The 17053-nt window shown below is 37.4% G+C and overlaps 1 protein-coding gene across 2 annotated transcripts in view; it reads right to left on the reverse strand.

Annotated features, from left to right (window-relative positions):
• The window catches only part of LOC128996294 (cytosolic carboxypeptidase 1-like), a 161227-nt gene extending 146073 nt beyond the window's left edge, over positions 1-15154 (reverse strand). Inside the window, exons 1-2 of one of the 2 annotated variants that reach the window (XM_054421520.1) lie at positions 15071-15154; positions 4876-5020 (exon numbers count right to left, since the gene is read on the reverse strand). In XM_054421520.1, the coding sequence (XP_054277495.1) occupies positions 4876-5002 (127 nt within the window). In that variant the 5' untranslated portion in view covers positions 5003-5020; positions 15071-15154. Of the gene's footprint in view, positions 1-4875; positions 5021-11825; positions 11869-15070 lie in introns of those variants that run through there. The other variant, XM_054421519.1, reaches the window with a different exon arrangement.
• Between the last annotated feature and the right edge of the window lie 1899 nt (positions 15155-17053).

The following is a 17053-nucleotide window of genomic DNA, read 5'->3' on the forward strand; positions in this document are numbered from 1 at the left end:
GTTTGTCTAATTGCAGTATCCTAGGTCAATGATGACGTTGTGTTCAATCTTTGTATAAAATTCGGCTGAGGTTGTGGTGGTAATTTAAAATCGTGATTCCTGATTATTCTTGATCTTCTTTTTATGACATCAATATTTCCGGGCCTAATCCAAACAAAGTTAAAGAAGACAAACATTAATTGTAAACAAAAAGCTACCATGAAGAATTAAAACATGTAAACATTGTTATTTTTCTATTTTTTCCTCGAAATATGGAATAGTAAAATAATTTGCATTTATCCTTTTTTATTAAGACTCGTGTACAGAGCCTCGATTTGTACTGTGGTTTAATTAATTTCGGTCTAAACTATTTTAAACTGTGGTATAATTATCTCTACTAATCTTACTTATTTCCTATAATCAATGACAAAATAAGAGTAAATAAAATAACCTCATAGTTCTAAAGTTTATATTTAACCAGCTGTTAGTTAAAACTAATTATATTGCTCTAAAACAAATCAAAGATTACAAAGATTGCTTTAAAAAAATAATTTGAACATCCTAGTATTTTACTATGTATAATTTAATTAATCTGTCATCCTCTTACAGAAGAATTGAACGTATCAATGATTTGCATTACACATAGTATAAATAAGTCAACCCTAAGTATGTCTTTACATTTTTATCCAAATGCTGAATTTGTGACACAAAAGCTGAATGTTTACAGCTGTTATGTTAAGCAAATTATTTTATGCCAAAAGCTAGTTTAGAATCTTAGCGTCGGCTGCTAGACTTTTTAAAAATTAAAACTTAATTTCTAAAAAACTGGGACCCTAAACTAAAATTATGGCTTCGACATTCCCTAGTTTTCAAAATTATCTTTCTTTCAACACAAAAATCGTGAAAATCCGTCGAGTGGTTGATTCAGAATCGTGAACGAAAAAAACACACTTTCGTTTTAATATTATAGATCACTACTATTATAAATTATAAATATAAAAAAAACTTTTTCAAAATGCAACGTTTTTAAACGCATTATAAAGTACAACATATGTATTGAATAAATACTTGAAGATTTAAAGAAAAACGTGGGGCGCATACTAATTTTACAATTTATCTTCACCTTATTGAACTACTGTATTATTATCCATTGCATGCGCCCCACGTTTTATCGTTTTAAATCTTACAAGTATTTATTCTCTCCACATATTTATAAATTATTTTTACTTTTTAGTGCGTTTAAAAACGTGGTATTTTTTAAAATTATTTTTTATTTATAATTATTTTATACTTTTTAGTCTTTAATGTGTAAATATGTTAAATCTATTTTACATGGCCTGTCAATACATAACCAAACACTTATTATCTGTAATCATATGTTTTATCTTCCTTTGAGCTGCTTATTTTATATTTAGAATCTCTCGGGAGCAGAACCTGTACCTCTTAACCTCTGCCCTTCGAACTGTCAAATTTTAGTATTTACAGCTGACTTCAATTGAAATATTTAGGCCTACATTCTTCCAAAATTTAAACATGAAAAATTTGGAAGCCCATGGGGCTTAGCCCGAGGCGAATATGAAAATTAAATGGTATATTGCATTGTCATCCATTTGTGAGCTATTTTTAAAGTTTCAATTCTCTAGCTCGTCGGGAAGTTAGTTATTGATTGCAAAGTTTGTACCGGACTAAGAAAGTGAGCTAATAAAAACGTTTTAAAATTAGCTGGTGTCATGGCACTACAGTAGCACCAATTCACTCGAAAGTCAACAAACTAATGAACAGAATCGCTCTAGAACAATCGCTTCTGGGACAATGACATGGTTAGCTACTATCGCTGAGCTACTATCGCTGAGCTACTGTCGCTCAGCTACTATCGCAAGAGTCGCTTCAGGGACAATGCACCTTAAGTCCTAAAATAGCCTCAGTCCAGTAAGGTTTCAGCTCTGGATTGGAACATCACGAAGAATCAGACATCCCAGAAGACTGCAGTTTTTATAAACCGTGTACGACATGGCAGGAATCTTCTGTGGTATGTTTTCTGTGCTTCTGTGCAGAAATAAATCTGTAATGCGAACCCCAACCTCAACTACGGCTGCTAAAATAACGACCTCATGAACACTCTGGACTAAATGTAAACATAAAGATATAAATATCACACTTAATCGTTAATTAAAACAAAATGTCCGCGTATTTTGCCAACGCTTCAAACGAAAGTCGTCGTTAATTTCGCCCCTTTGGCCGGCTCCGTGAGTCTAATGTTTATCCAATTAAATCCGTCTGCTATATTTACTGTCGGAAAACTTTGGTGGGAATGGTACAAACGGCGCCAAGGTTTCGAGTAAGATGTCACAAGACTTAGAATTAGTTCCATTAATTCTTCGGTATCATTGTATTTTGATGTCCTCATCCTAGGACGCTAGGCTCCCGAAACCGTTTAAACCATTCCAAAGGCTAGGCTTAGAAGATCACATCATTACCACAAAGCTACAACCCTTTGTTGATTGCAGGGATTTGGACCCACGACCTCGGAGACCGAAGCCTCGCGCTCTACCACTAGATCATTTCGCTCTCTACCTTTTGATAATATAGCATACATCCTATATGGATCAGCTGGAGAAGATAATTGAATGAGCATCTTAATAGTGTGCTACAAGTTCAAAATGTACATTTTTCCAATTTCGCTGATCATGATAGTTGGAGTATTACAGTTTGACATTCAAATAAAGAACATTGAATTTTACTACTGACATTGTATTTTTAGAGTATCAGTGGAAAAAACTTATTTTTCATGTTTTCATCTTACAACTGAATATTTGTTGACAGTAATGTATCTAAACTAAGAAATTATACTAGTACAAAGTAGTAGAGGGGGGGTAGAAAAGAATCCAAACAGAAATAAAAGTCGATAAACTGTTAATACTGTCCCTGTTCAACAGGGCACACTTTATAGTTCATTGTCAATTCAAATTGTTTACATTCCAATACACGCTGTGTGTTAGCACTTGTATTATAAATAAACACTTATTCATCTTTTTGTTGGCCTTTTTTAAGAATCAAAACAGACGAACTAAATACGGTTTTAAATAACTGCCTAATATGTAACAACAAACTTGGCAAATGCATTTATTTTATTCTAAGCTATCGATACAGTATTTTACTAAAACACACTTTATTACCCTCCCTGTATCAGCAGACCTAGGTACTCATTAAACCTAATGTTATTTAAATAGATTTAGGTAAAAATCTAATCAGGCAAATGGAAATTCGGTCTGCATGTTTGCTGAGGTGGGGGTATTTATTCTTAAATCAGCAATAGCTTTAATTTGGCAATGGGGTACAGTATCTATGTACTCCTTTAATCCAAAAGTATTAGTTTTTAGCGACTCAGCACATTGCTAAACGCAATTAAAAAATTCAACCTCCGCCAAATACAATCCACTTGTAAAAATATTCTCGTCGTTAAAATATTTGGCTGACCTCCGGACTGATATAATTGGGTCTGAATCAGACAATAACAAACAATACGATGGCAACCCAACTGTGTAATGTGGAACAGCTGTTCGTAGTAAATTTGAATACAACATTCCCAACCTAATGGTCTTACGGTACAAAGACTTCAAAATAAATCCACAGAAACAAATAGGTTAATTGAATCAAATTAGAGTCAGGATGATTTATTTTGTAATTAAGTAAACATAGCCGATTTTGGTATTATTTTCCTCATTATTGTTGTCGATATTGAGAAGCAAGATGGTTTGGTGGTAGAGGACGGTGGTTTAGTCCCAGAGGTCCCGTGTTCGAATCCCGCTAAACAGCAATGCCTGTTATCTATGTGATAATGCTGCGACCCTCTGCACCTAGCCTGTAGGATTTTTTTTCACGAGCCCGGAATTTTTTTTCACATTACTTCAGGCTGGACCTAGGGGTTACGGCATTATCGCTTATATAAAATCCATTGGTGATTTGGCAGGGTTTGAACCCGGGACCCCGGGAACCGGAGTCCCGCGCTCTAACCACCAGTATGTTCAAGAAGCGTGCCCCGTCGTCAAGCTGCTGTGCAACGTGCAATAATGGTGGTTAGGTAACGATGGAGTCAGCCCAAGTAAAATACAATGAAGCGGGGACACTCGCCAAACCACAACAGAGCACAGCCAGGTGTGAACATTGCTGTTGAACCCTCTCAACACACATAGTAATACAAGAACACGTACGACTACTATCCTATAATACACTCATGGTAGCTCAGTCGTGTGGACGGTGAAATGCGATGTAAAAAGAGGCAGCCGATCGCCAGGTTTATCAAACATGTAGTATGGCTTTGCATCTCGAAAGACGACGTTGGTTGAAGACAACTAGACCAGATTTAACGGTATTTCCAGAATATTCTCAACAAGCCTTAAAGAACTGGATGGACAATGGTTTGCAGTGGTTATGTCGAACATACAGTAAATTGATTCCTGAAACTATGTGAACCATGGAAGGATATGTTTCAATCTGAGTTCAACATTTGCTGTCGAATCGATCTTTGGCCCTTCGGGCGATGTCCGCGTGCTTAAATTGACGAAGATAGTGGATCAAGGTGAATTTTACCGAGGAGGATTACTACAAAGAATTCACGTCTTTGCAGAAACGTCGGTCATTATCTTTTCCAAGTGAACGACGTGGTCATCTCCCGCAGATGAAGTTTTGATAGCCTACTTTGAGGCTAAGGTTGCCGAGGTCCCAGGTTGCAGTTGAAGCTACGTGAAAAATGCTTGACTCTTCTTGTTTGGCCTTCCAACAGTTTTGTAGAGCCTTCCGTTCTAGCATGTGGAGGTAGAAAGCATAAGAATATAGACTATACCTCTACCGAATCAACTCTACAACTATTTCTCCTTGCAGCCTAGCTATTCTCACCTTGTGACGCCGCTCTGCCATGCAGCCTCGCTGTCACCGACCTCAGCTGTTCGATGTTCTCCCCAGGTTTGACCGCACAAACCCGCAGCTTCTCCAGCAGCCCTTCGTTAATGCTTTCATCACTCATGATCCGTCCGCCGCCATTCTGAAACACACTCGTAGCTGTTAGTTTAGCGGTGCTCCAAAAGATGTACCTCCGAAAGGTATAACTCCGATGTGCATAACTCTGAAAGGACCACTGCGTGTTACACTTTCAAAGCAGTGCCTTAGAGGCGTATTCTTTTCGGAGCAGTGCCTTAGAGGCGTATTCTTTTCGGAGCAGTGCCTTAGAGGTTTATTCTTTTCGGAGAAAATGCAGCTCAAGTTTTGTCTGTGTTTTGGCTCTGTATTTAGATTGACAATATAGGACATATCTTGAAGCAATCGTTACGAAACAAAAATCTAACGAAAACCCTCGGATATGGATTGGTAAATTCGACGTGGTGGAAGATAGAAAAGTCCATAGAACTTATTGAGGCCAAAAATCAACTTGGACTTGAGTGGCCACAGGTTAAGAGAGGGTAAGTATATTATTAACCTCACGAGTTTCACCACGCAAGTGTTTACCAAAAATATTGACCTTCATCCATCGAATCAATAGACAACAATGTGTCTTGATGTATAACACCTACTGTGTAACAACCAGCCTAGTCCATTCAATCAACTGTCTAATCCAAACGAAGACAGATCCATCATTATGTATTAATAAACCACTAGCAATTTCAAGCTCTATTGTGTTGTTAATAGAAGGATTAATTCTACGGGGGAAATTCTGATTCGTTCAACATACAGCTTGTATTAACCCCGCCAATCACCAAAGGTCTTTGATAATTAATTGTGTTGACCTACGGTTCAGAACCTACCTTAAAAATTGGCTATAGATCAAATATTAAATATAACTAGTGTACCTGTTGCTCGAAATCGAGCAATTGTCAAGAACCGGTATTATACAGAAGTTATTTTAAAACTACAGTAATAAGAGTCATAATTTTCTATGAGTTTAAAATACCCGGTAAATGCTTATGTAACTAGGTGGCGTTCGCAGAGGCATCCACAAAATTGAGCGGAGTCATCAAGGGTTCATATTATATTGTTTTTGTTATACTGCAGTAAAAACAGTCGTTCTTAATGCATGCGTTGCGGGTCTTAAGTAGCATTTTTACTCTTTAGGGAGTAAAAATTGTTTTTAGCCTCTATGGAGTAAAAATCAGCTGTTGTCAACTCAGTTGTAAATTTCTGTTGTAAACGATTCCATGTATCGAAAATATGTATCGATTCGTGCTTCGTAATCATTTTAAACTACAGTCTACAGTCTCTTCCCATAGCATTTTAACGTTGCAGATACATTAATCCATTCCCACACTCAACACTGCTCACCTTTACTACTTCCTTCACCACTCCCTACGTCGTGGACCTGTTTCCCTCTCTTCCCATTGCATTTTAGGATTGCAGATACATTAATGTAACTGCCAAAGACAGTTTCCACACTCAGCACTGCAAGCCTTACTACTTCCTTCGCCACTTCCTACGTCGTGGGGCCTGTTTCCTTCCCTTCTCATAGCATTTTAGGATTGAAGATACATTAATCTAACTGCCACAGACGGTTCTCTTACAATGCTCATACTTTACTACTTCCTAAGCCACTTCCAACATCGTGGACCTGTTTTCATCACTTTCCATAGCATTTTAGTATTTTAGATACGTTAATCTAATTGCCACAAACATTGCCCACACTCCGCACTGCTAGCATTTACTACTTCTTTCACCATTTTCCATGTCGTGGGTATGCTTCCATCCCTTCTCATAGGATTTCAGCATTGCAGATACATTATTCTAACTGCTACAAACGGTTTCCAGTTCCCACACTCCACACTGCTCACCTAACTACTTACTTCGCCTCTTCTTGCGTCGCGGACCTGTTTCCCTCTCTTCCCATAGAATATTAAGATTTTAGATAAATTAATCTAATCGTTATAAATAGTTCCCACACCCCGGACAGCTCGCCTTGACTACTTCCTTCACCACTTTTTACGACTTGGACCTGATTCCCTCCCTTCCCTTAGCATTATTGGATTGCAAATACCTTAATCTATTGGTCATAAACAGATCCCACACTCCAATCAACTCGCCTTTACTACTTCCTTCACCACTTCCTACGTCACGGACCTGTTTTCCTCCCTTCCCATGGCATTTTTGGTTTGTAGATACCTTAATCTAATCGTCATAAACAGTTTCCACACTCCGGACAGCTTGCCTTGACTACTTCCTTCACCTCTTCCTACGTCGTGGACCTGTTTTCTTCCCTTCCCATAGCATTTTAGGATTGCAAATACCTTAATCCAATGGTCATAAACAGATCCAATACCCCGAACAGCTCGCCTTTACTACTTCCTTTACCACTTCCTACGTCACGGACCTGTTTCCCTCCCTTCCCTTAGCATTATTGGATTGAAAATACCTTAATCTATTGGTTATAAACAGATCCCACACTCCGGACAACTCGCCTTTACTACTTCCTTCACCACTTCCTACGTCACGGACCTGTTTTCCTCCCTTCCCATAGCATTTTAGGATTGCAAATACCTTAATCTAATGGTCAAAAACAGATCCCATACCCCAAACAGCTCGCCTTTACTACTACTTCTTTCACCACTTTCTACGTCACCGACCTGATTCCCTCCCTTTCTATAGCATTTAAGGATTGCATATACCTTAATCTAATCGTCATAAACAGCTCCCAAACTCCAGACAGCACGCATTTACTACTTCCTTCACCCCTTCCTACGTCACGGACCTGTTTCCCTACCTTCCCTTAGCATTATTGGATTGAAAATACCATAATCTATTGGTCATAAAAAGATCCCATACCCCGAACAGCTCGCCTTTACTACTTCCTTCACCACTTCCTACGTCACGGACCTGTTTTCCTCCCTTCCCATAGCATTTTAGGTTTGTAGATACTTTAATAATCTAGTCGTCATAAACAGTTTCCACACTCCGGACAGCTTGCCTTGACTACTTCCTTCACCACTTCCTACGTCGCGGACCTGATTTCCTTTCTTCCCATAATATTTTAGGGTTGCAAATACCCTTAATCTAATGGTCATAAACAGATCCCATACCACGAACAGCTCGCCTTTACTACTTCCTTTACCCCTGCCTACGTCACGGACCTGTTTCCCTCCCTTCCCTTAGCATTATTGGATTGAAAATTCCTAAATCTTATTGGTCATAAACAGATTCCACACTTCGGACAGCTTGCCTTGACTACTTCCTTCACCACTTCCTACGTCGCGGACCCGTTTTCCTCCCTTCCCATAGATTTTTAGGAATGCAGATACAGTACCTAAATTTAATCGTCCCTTAACTACTTCCTTTACCACTTCCTACGTCACGGTCCTCAAGCTAGTGTCGTCATTTGATTATATTTATGATCCATACCGTTTCTGTTCTAATATCTGTGGATTGCTATCAGCTATTTCTTTATCTACTGCATTCAAAAGTCAACAGCTGATCATATGTTATTGTTTATGTATCAAATACTGCTTCCATAAGGATTACATTGAAACATTTAGACCCAGTGGGGCGGATTCCAGAGAGACCTTTGTAATGCCATATAGATGTTGGCACTCACCGATATGGTCTTTATTACCATGCAAAATTTGAAAACGATTGATTCAGCCGTCTAGGAGTAGTTTGCGTATTACGAAATGCATAAGAGTCGACGTATAAGAGCTTCGCTCGCTTCGCTCGCTCCGCTCAACTAATTTAAATAGATTTTAACACGCTATTTAATAGCGCTTTGAAATAATAAACGCTTCTTGTAAAAATATTTTAGCATTTTTTGGACCCGGCCTTATTTTTTAGTGTTTTTTACAAATGTTTCCTGACTTTAAGCTGTTACTAGTAAACATTTCTTGCATGTATTTATTTGACCTGACTTTAGGTAGGTTTACTTTACCACTGTGACAACATGATGTGTATATTCTAGGTTCTTTTTTTACTTCCAAAATAAGTTGCTTAGCATAACTGGCAAAAATTATTCATCTCCCAAAGTGATTGTGTACCTGGATTCCTTACTGTGAGACCAGGCCTCTCCTCTACTCTTCTCGTACGTATAAGATTTCATATTAATTGTCTGTTCTTCCAACAAAACTGATTGACTGTTTGGATTTGTCTATAACCTCCTAAATATTACAAACATCAATATTTACTCCCAAAAAGCTGATGAGTTTCTTCTTATATACAGCTGTTTTTGTTTTTAAATTTGTTTTCAATGCAATTCTTATGGGGAAAATGCGACCTTTGAGAGCGTCTCGTGTCCTTAAGGGTAAGAGTTTTTAAATTCTAAAACCTTTATGCAAAACTACGAATTGAGACGAATTATTTGACACCCCAAACGTTAAAATCGGTCCTGAAATAACGGAGGAGTTTTGTTTACAAAAAACAGCCCTCACGTAAGAGAAGATGTTAATGTCACTAGGTGTTAATGTCATAGTACCTGGGGACCGAGCTTTGCTCGGGTAAAATCATTAGTTTACTATGAAAGCAGTCTTAGTATTGCAGATACATTAATCCATTCCTAAACTCCACACTGCTCGCCTGTACTACTTCCTTCACCACTTCCTACGTCGTGGGATGTTTCCTTCCCTTCTCATAGCATTTTAAGTTTGCAGATACCTCAATTTAATCGTCAAACTTTGTGTTCCACTCCAAGAAAAGACATAACAATTCAACAAAATTACACTGTCAAAAAAAGTATTCAATAAATACAGTGAGGAAAATACTTTTAAATGTTCAGTAATATAAAGTCCGACTATAATGGAGACAAAGGTGGATTTAACGTAAATCAGGAGGGGAGTCTGCTTCGTGCGTTCAGGCCATGAACGCCCCTGACTGTCTCACTGTATTTCGGCCAAACAATGGGTCTGAACATGCAAAACTCGCAAATATAATTTCCAAATGGCAGTTCATAACGATCCACTTTAATTCTATATCGACCTCTGTTTAGTTAAATTAGGTAAGGGTAGTGGGGAACTGGCAAGGGATGCACTTATAGTTGATTTGAAGATTTGTAAACTGAATTCCCATAAGTGGAGCCATAAGTGGCGACCCAAAGATTATTTAGATTTGTTGTATTATTTATTAAGTGAGTTGATGTTGATGTGTAGTTTGTCAATATCTTTGTTGTTCAAAATATGTATTAGATTAATTTGCGAGGTAATCAAACGTGGTTAAGTTGACGTGAATTGAATAACTTAAATTCTATATACGATGAAAATAGATTTGGCTATGTTAATCGATCATTGGCTGCAAGTATAACACATAGTACCGTGTGTCGAGATTCACAAAATGGATATCGAGGTTTTAACGCTTTTATAACTTTTATTACATTAACCCTACCGCTATAAATGACACATCAAATTAAAAAGGAACTCGAAGAATTTTACATAAAAGTTTTTTTTCAATGTGAGCACCATTCGAAACACAGCACAAGACAAGAAAATGTTTACAATGTCTAATTGTCTACATTGAAAACGGGGGGTTTCACATTTTATATTTGGAGGCAACTTTGGCTACCTTTATTAAGTATTTTCAAGAAATGCTTCTCGCCATTTAAAAGTTATTTTGAAAAGGTTAAGCAGCCTCCGAATTTAGTGGTAAAAAAATACCATGTTATTGATTTATTTTAAACTTTGTACAACTAGGCTAAATCTACAGTTCTACTGGATCGATTTTTTTAAATAATGTGTCGTTGGAAAGATTCTCTTTGAGTTGATTTTTCATTTGATGTGTCAATTATAGCGGCAAGTTTAATGTAATGCAAGTTATAACCCCGATATTCATTTTGAAACACCCGTTACCTATAACAAATTAAATGTTAAGGGAAATTGCATAGAAATAGAAATAAGAATAAGAAATAAGATATTTATGTTTATTATTTTCAAGTTTATATACTTTTTACCATGAGAGACGTACTATAACTTCTTCTTTTGAGCGTAATGATTGTCAAAATAAGTATGTGGAAACTGATATCGTCCCCTGGCAAATGTGAAATGTCAAAAGTTGTATATAATTTTAAAGCTTGAAATGCGTAGAGGTCTTTTATACAATTTGGCAGGTTTTAACACGGCGTATGAAAGAGTTTTCTTAAGCGAGATGGCACACCCTTTTTAATGATTTTTCCAAATGTTTATTAAAGTTGAATTCAAGCTACAATGTGTTATATGAATTTGGCTGTGCCAAACTAAATGTTTTTGATAGAATATTTAATGGGGGTTCTAAAAATCCATTGTAAAAAATCATTATGTTGGCTAGGAGTTAGGAAAATTGAGATATTATTCGACAATTTCATTAAATTTTGAAAAATCTAAAAATTGCTGTTGGCGGGAGTATGAGTGGGACATAACTATCCAAAATGGGTATTTTATCGCAATTTGCGTGCCTAACAATGCCTTAAAATATTTGACACTTACTACCAAACACCCTTGGCAGTTATGCCAGTGAAAGTAAAGTTAAGAAGTAATGTAGTTTTAAAGTTCCAAATTGTTCAATGATCATATTTTCATAGCCCCCAAGTATATAATTTAATCTCATAATAACACAACGAATCAGTTAAGTTTTGACAGTTATGCCCGTTAAAGGGAGGTTAAACCCCAGTTTTAATGGTGAGCACACAAATAAAAATATTTCATCGCAAAAATCCACAATAAATAGTTGATGTTTTGTCAGTTATATGAAGTTAAAATCCAATTTAAAACGTTGAGCTCATAAATCAAAATATTAAATCTAAAAAAACAACAATGATCGGGGATGTTTCGATAGTTATATTAAGACTATTCAATCTCTAAAGCCCACAATGAATCGATGATGTTTTGACAGGTGTACGAGTGAAAGGGTTAGCCACTTACTTTGCTCTTGGACGGCACCATGGTGCGAAGTCTAGCCCGCAGTGTTGGCATGGTGGACGCCGACGTCGACACGCTGCCAACTGAGCCCCACCACCGTCGCGACGCCTCCCCCACCTCCCATGGGGTGTCAGGGGGTGACTTGGTACTTAGGCATTACATGGCTCGTATTGGAACCTACTTACAAAGTGATCGGTGCAGTGGAGCCTCGAAGCAAATCACCCTTGAAAACCTGTATCACTTTCAAATCCTCTAGAATTTATTTTCTCGCTAATGTTATTGAAAACCTCAGTAAGGAATCAACCTTGATAACGAGTATTTTTTATTCCTATGAGTCTTGGTATCGAGGTTCCACTGTAGTTATCAACAATGTGTGATTGTTTGCCTGCTAAATTCTTAAAAATAAAAATATAAGAAATGTTGAAAATAACAGTGGTTTTATCATTACAAACCTAAACCCAGCTCTAACCTAACTACGCGATTGTAAGTATGTTCGTGGAGCTAACCCAATTGATAATGCACACAAAGGCCACTCAAAGACGTTCCAGCCGGAAATTAATATTTCCTTATCGGTGTTTATTTAAATGGTCGAATAGAAATCAAAACTCTTACGCATTTTCTGCTATACTGTGACGTACCTTGCCAAACACTTGCGCGTTTCAACGCTCCTAAAGTGTACGGTGTATTTACAACCTTGGGTGTACACGTAAGCCAAGAAAACACATCCCCAATATAGCGCCTGCAGTCCCAATCACGCAAATACGTAACGTCAAAGTAGTGCCTGAACAGTTCTGCAGTTGCAGGCACTAATTTGTAACGTAATCCATTCACTATGAAATTACACCGTCGTTCGTTAACTGTATGTCTATAGTCAATGTAAATAAACTGTATCAGCAATCAGACACATGCTTTCTCCAATTAGCTTGTCAACAACCTTTATCATGATGTGTCAGCAGTGTGAGTGTGATTAATTATATTTTATGGGGAAAATCACAACGGTGACAATGTCTTTTTAACAATACTTTTTACAGCAATGGCGGTTAAACCATTTTGTTTAGAGCTCGAAGGACTATAAAATACTAGATTTTAATCAAATTCTTTCGAGCAGTTATGGTGAAAATCAGATTTTTCCATTATTTATGAGTTATTATGGAAAATCTCTAATATCGAAATTTTAAATAAATGCTATAGGGGTATGGGGAGCAGTATACTATATGGAATGGGAGTCTTATTAACTTGTCAACAAACCTTATCTAGGTAAGCGCTAAATAGGTATGTTATTTTATGGGGCAAATCACCTGTAGGTTGCAATATCTTTCAAACCGATAATTTTTTGTTGTACAGGCCAGGCAAAATAAGGCATAGAAGGTAAGGATGCCCCTTACTTTGTCACCTAAATATTGTGATTTCTCAGCTATTTACAATTCGACCTTTTTGATCTTGGTGTGGTTTGAATTATAGATAATTTTAAATTCTAAAAAGTGTACTTGACTAAACCAGCCAAGTCAGTTAAAAAATTTAAAAAAACACACAAAATGGCAGATATATTGCTAACGAAGATTTAGACAAAATTTTATTCTTGATTTTCACCCTTTTTTTGACACATTTTAAAACCTCTTGCCAAAGTTGTTGTCCCTCATACATTGTTTTCAACTTTTTGTAAGTACACAGTAGGCCTCCTTACTTACAGGACACCCTGTATTTTATTTCAAATCTACTATCCATCACATGACACCTAAGGGACTTAACCTAACCTAAGGGAGATAACAGAATTTTGATCGCAACAAAAGGCTCATTCTTAACAATATTAAAGTTAAACAAAAATTGGCTGCAAATTGTCCCATGTAGTCTCGATGGATAGCTTTTTCAGGATCAAAACAAAGGGAATGGTCAAAGCCACCACCCTTACTCATTGGATTCCTATATCGAGCGGCCAAACACGAACTTACTAATCGTCATTGATGACTACTGAAGCTCTAAGTTTCAAAAGAAAGCTAATTAAAAAATTGTTTTTTGGTGCTGTCCTGAAAGCTGAAACTATAGGAAAGTAAATGCACAAGAACAAATCACAAGGACCGTCAGGAGTGCTCGTTTTCTCACCCAAAGTATTCCTACTGTTAGTTATATTTCAATATGAATTTTCAAAAACAGCAGAAATTCAGCACCAAAATAAACCGGACATGAGCTTAAGAACGTTAAACTAAAACGTCTTCTTGTTGATGAAAATCCAACAACTTCATTTTAATTGCTTTACTTTTACGTACATACATTTTTCAGTTACAAAATCTATGCAATTTTTGTGATCATCCCCACAAAAATGCATAATTACCTTTGCAGGTTACCCAGTATGATCCTAGTGCCCATTTAAATTCTAATGTCAAGCGAATAAAAGAAAGCACGTGTCAATTTGCGAGGAGCAAGTTCCTACAGTATGTACCTGATGGACTGGAAAGAGATTTATGTGGTATATAACACAACAGGGAGATCAGGGAGTATGATGATATTAGGATAGTACCTAATCTTAACCTAAACTTATCCAATTAAACTACCTCCTAAAAATCAGAATTTAGTCACTGCACTACTCAACCTTATTCCTGATGTTGGTTTAATACAAGTTTAGCTGAATTTGAGGGGATTTTACAAATGGAAAAATTACTTACACCAATGGGAGGTGAGAATCAAGCTGCAGAATACAGTACAACTAATACAAGTGACATCAGTTACTAAAATAAGGTTAGTATTCTATGAACCCGAAATTGTGCATAGGTACATTTCATTTGAGCAACTAGGTTTAAGGATGAATTCCATCAAGGTGTGAGGATGAAAAATCAACATAATTATTAGAGATGAAATTGATTCAACATGATTTATATACGGTAACACTACTGTGGGTAATGGTAGTGCCAGTATTTAACTTAGTAGGCCTATTCCAATTACCTCTCAGTATGAGGTATAAGGCTACAACTGTTTTAAGTGGTAAGTGAGGTTAAAAATCCCTGATTGGGGAGATTTCAGAGTGAACAAGCACATGGTAACTAACTGCACTGTAACTTGAAACAACTGAACTATACAATTTACCACACTGAAGATCATCTACGCCTGCCACCTATTTAAATAAAGAATGTCAAGCTATGCGCTTATTGGTGGGTATAAGCAAGGTAAAATAGTTTAAGACTAGTTGTTGTTATCGACCTAGGTTTATATTAAACCAATATCCACTAAAAAGATGTAGTTAGAAGTTTACTCACCAAGCTTCAAATTGTAGGTTATGACTGGTGACGCCCTGTTATCTATCGCACAAGAAACTTATTCATTTAAAACTTGAACACCTGTCGTGGGACTTGATTTTGATCGATTTCAACTGTTATTTAGTTTCTAAGACGACGGCTCTATTGATTGTTGATCAACAAGTTGTTGGAGTATGCTTGTTCTTTCAAATTTAGCAGACGGTATGGTTTTTTTTAGTAATGACATTTGGATTTGACAGTCAGCCTGCCAGCTGGTGATCATTCCATTGAATAGCCAAGGGGTGCGGGAATAGCCTAGGTATTATCGTTGATTATATAATCGGGAGATGTATAATCATTAGTATTATCGAATGGTTGCTTATTTGTTTCCTTATCACGATGACAACCTGCCACCTCAAGAGGAGGTGGACAAACCCTTGAAGCCAAGAGGAGGTATCAAGCGATAAAGAAAGATTACCAGGTGAGTTTAGTACGGTCAAAACAAGAACACAATACCAATTTCATTGAGTCCTCTCAAAATTCTTGTGCTGCCGCTTGGTCTGTCATCAAAAAAGAGGGGGGCCCTGCAAAAGCAAAACCAACTACTAGACTTTCTGCTGAGGAGCTGAATGATTTCTTCATTAATTCTGTCCAACAGACTCGGGATGCAATTGGTACTCCACCAACCCCCGCTGTAAACCTCCTAGCCCAGCATCCTAGACCAACATGTTCTTTTAACATTGAACCTGTCTCTTGTGAGAAAGTGCTATCTGTTGTACATAAGATGAATAGCTCTAAAAGTAAGGATGTTTTTGATCTCTCTGCAATCTTAATTAAGACTGTGATTTATAATATTTTAGTTCCACTCACCTATTGTATCAATGTTTGTATCAAGGAGGGCGTTTTTCCAGATGTCCTAAAAACAGCCAGATGAGTAGTCCCTGTCCATAAAAAGGGGAACCATAATGTGCCTGAAAATTTTAGACCTGTATCTATTCTCCCTGTGTTTGGTAAGATTTTTGAAGATAAGGATCAAATGTTACCTTATTTTGAAAGTAATGGACTGCTTGTGTCAGCCCAGTATGGTTTCAGATCAGGCCGTTCCACAATTGATGCAGTTGAAGTTCTGACTGGGGTTGTTTTAAAATCATTTAAGAGGGGAGGCTTTGCTGGGGCCACAATGTGTGACCTCATCAAGGCTTTTGACACCGTGGACCACAAATTTTTTCTTGACAAACTCCATTTTTATGGAGTTAGGGGTAAGGGTTTGGACTTACTGGGATCATACTTGGGTGGGCGCAGACAGTTTGTCTCTGTAAATGGTCAGTCCTCTGTTGTCAAATCTTTAACTCATGGCGTCCCACAGGGGTCTGTCCTTGCTGGGCCCTTGCTTTTCAACATAATGATAAATGACCTTTCTTTGCATTTGGGAGAGGGGGCTGTTTGCTATGCAGATGACACTACTGTGATTGGGGTAAATGATAACTTAAATGTCCTGCAGGGCACTATGTCTCAGACTCTCCAAATGGCCTCGGCGTGGTTCCGAGCTAACTTTCTCTTCCTGAATGAGAGTAAGACTCAGTCCATAATATTTAGTCTTAGACAGCTTAAGCAAGATGTCACAAGCGTTAAACTACTTGGATTAATGTTGGATCCTAAGCTGGATTGGAATAGTCACATATCTTTTGTATGTAGTAGACTTTCCAGGGTGATTCACTTGCTCAGGAACTTGAAGAACTCTGTACCCACTGAATGGCTAAGAACTGCCTACCTTGCCTTTTTTCAGAGCATAATTCTTTATGGTTTAAGACTTTGGGGTGGCACTCCGGGAGTCGAGAGGGTTTTGACGCTCCAAAAGGCGGCAGTCAGAATCTTGGCAGGTGCTGATTTTCTAGACCACTGCAAACCTATCTTTATTTCTGAATCCGTTATGACAGTGTACAGCTTATATATTTACCAATCTCTTCTGTGTACTAAGCAGGAGTCAGGCTCTCTCAAACTTCG

This window comes from Macrosteles quadrilineatus, unplaced genomic scaffold, assembly GCF_028750875.1.
Source record: "Macrosteles quadrilineatus isolate MER2022 unplaced genomic scaffold, UCM_ALF_1.0 Scaffold_6__1_contigs__length_79288215, whole genome shotgun sequence".
In the NCBI taxonomy this organism is placed as follows: domain Eukaryota; kingdom Metazoa; phylum Arthropoda; class Insecta; order Hemiptera; family Cicadellidae; genus Macrosteles; species Macrosteles quadrilineatus.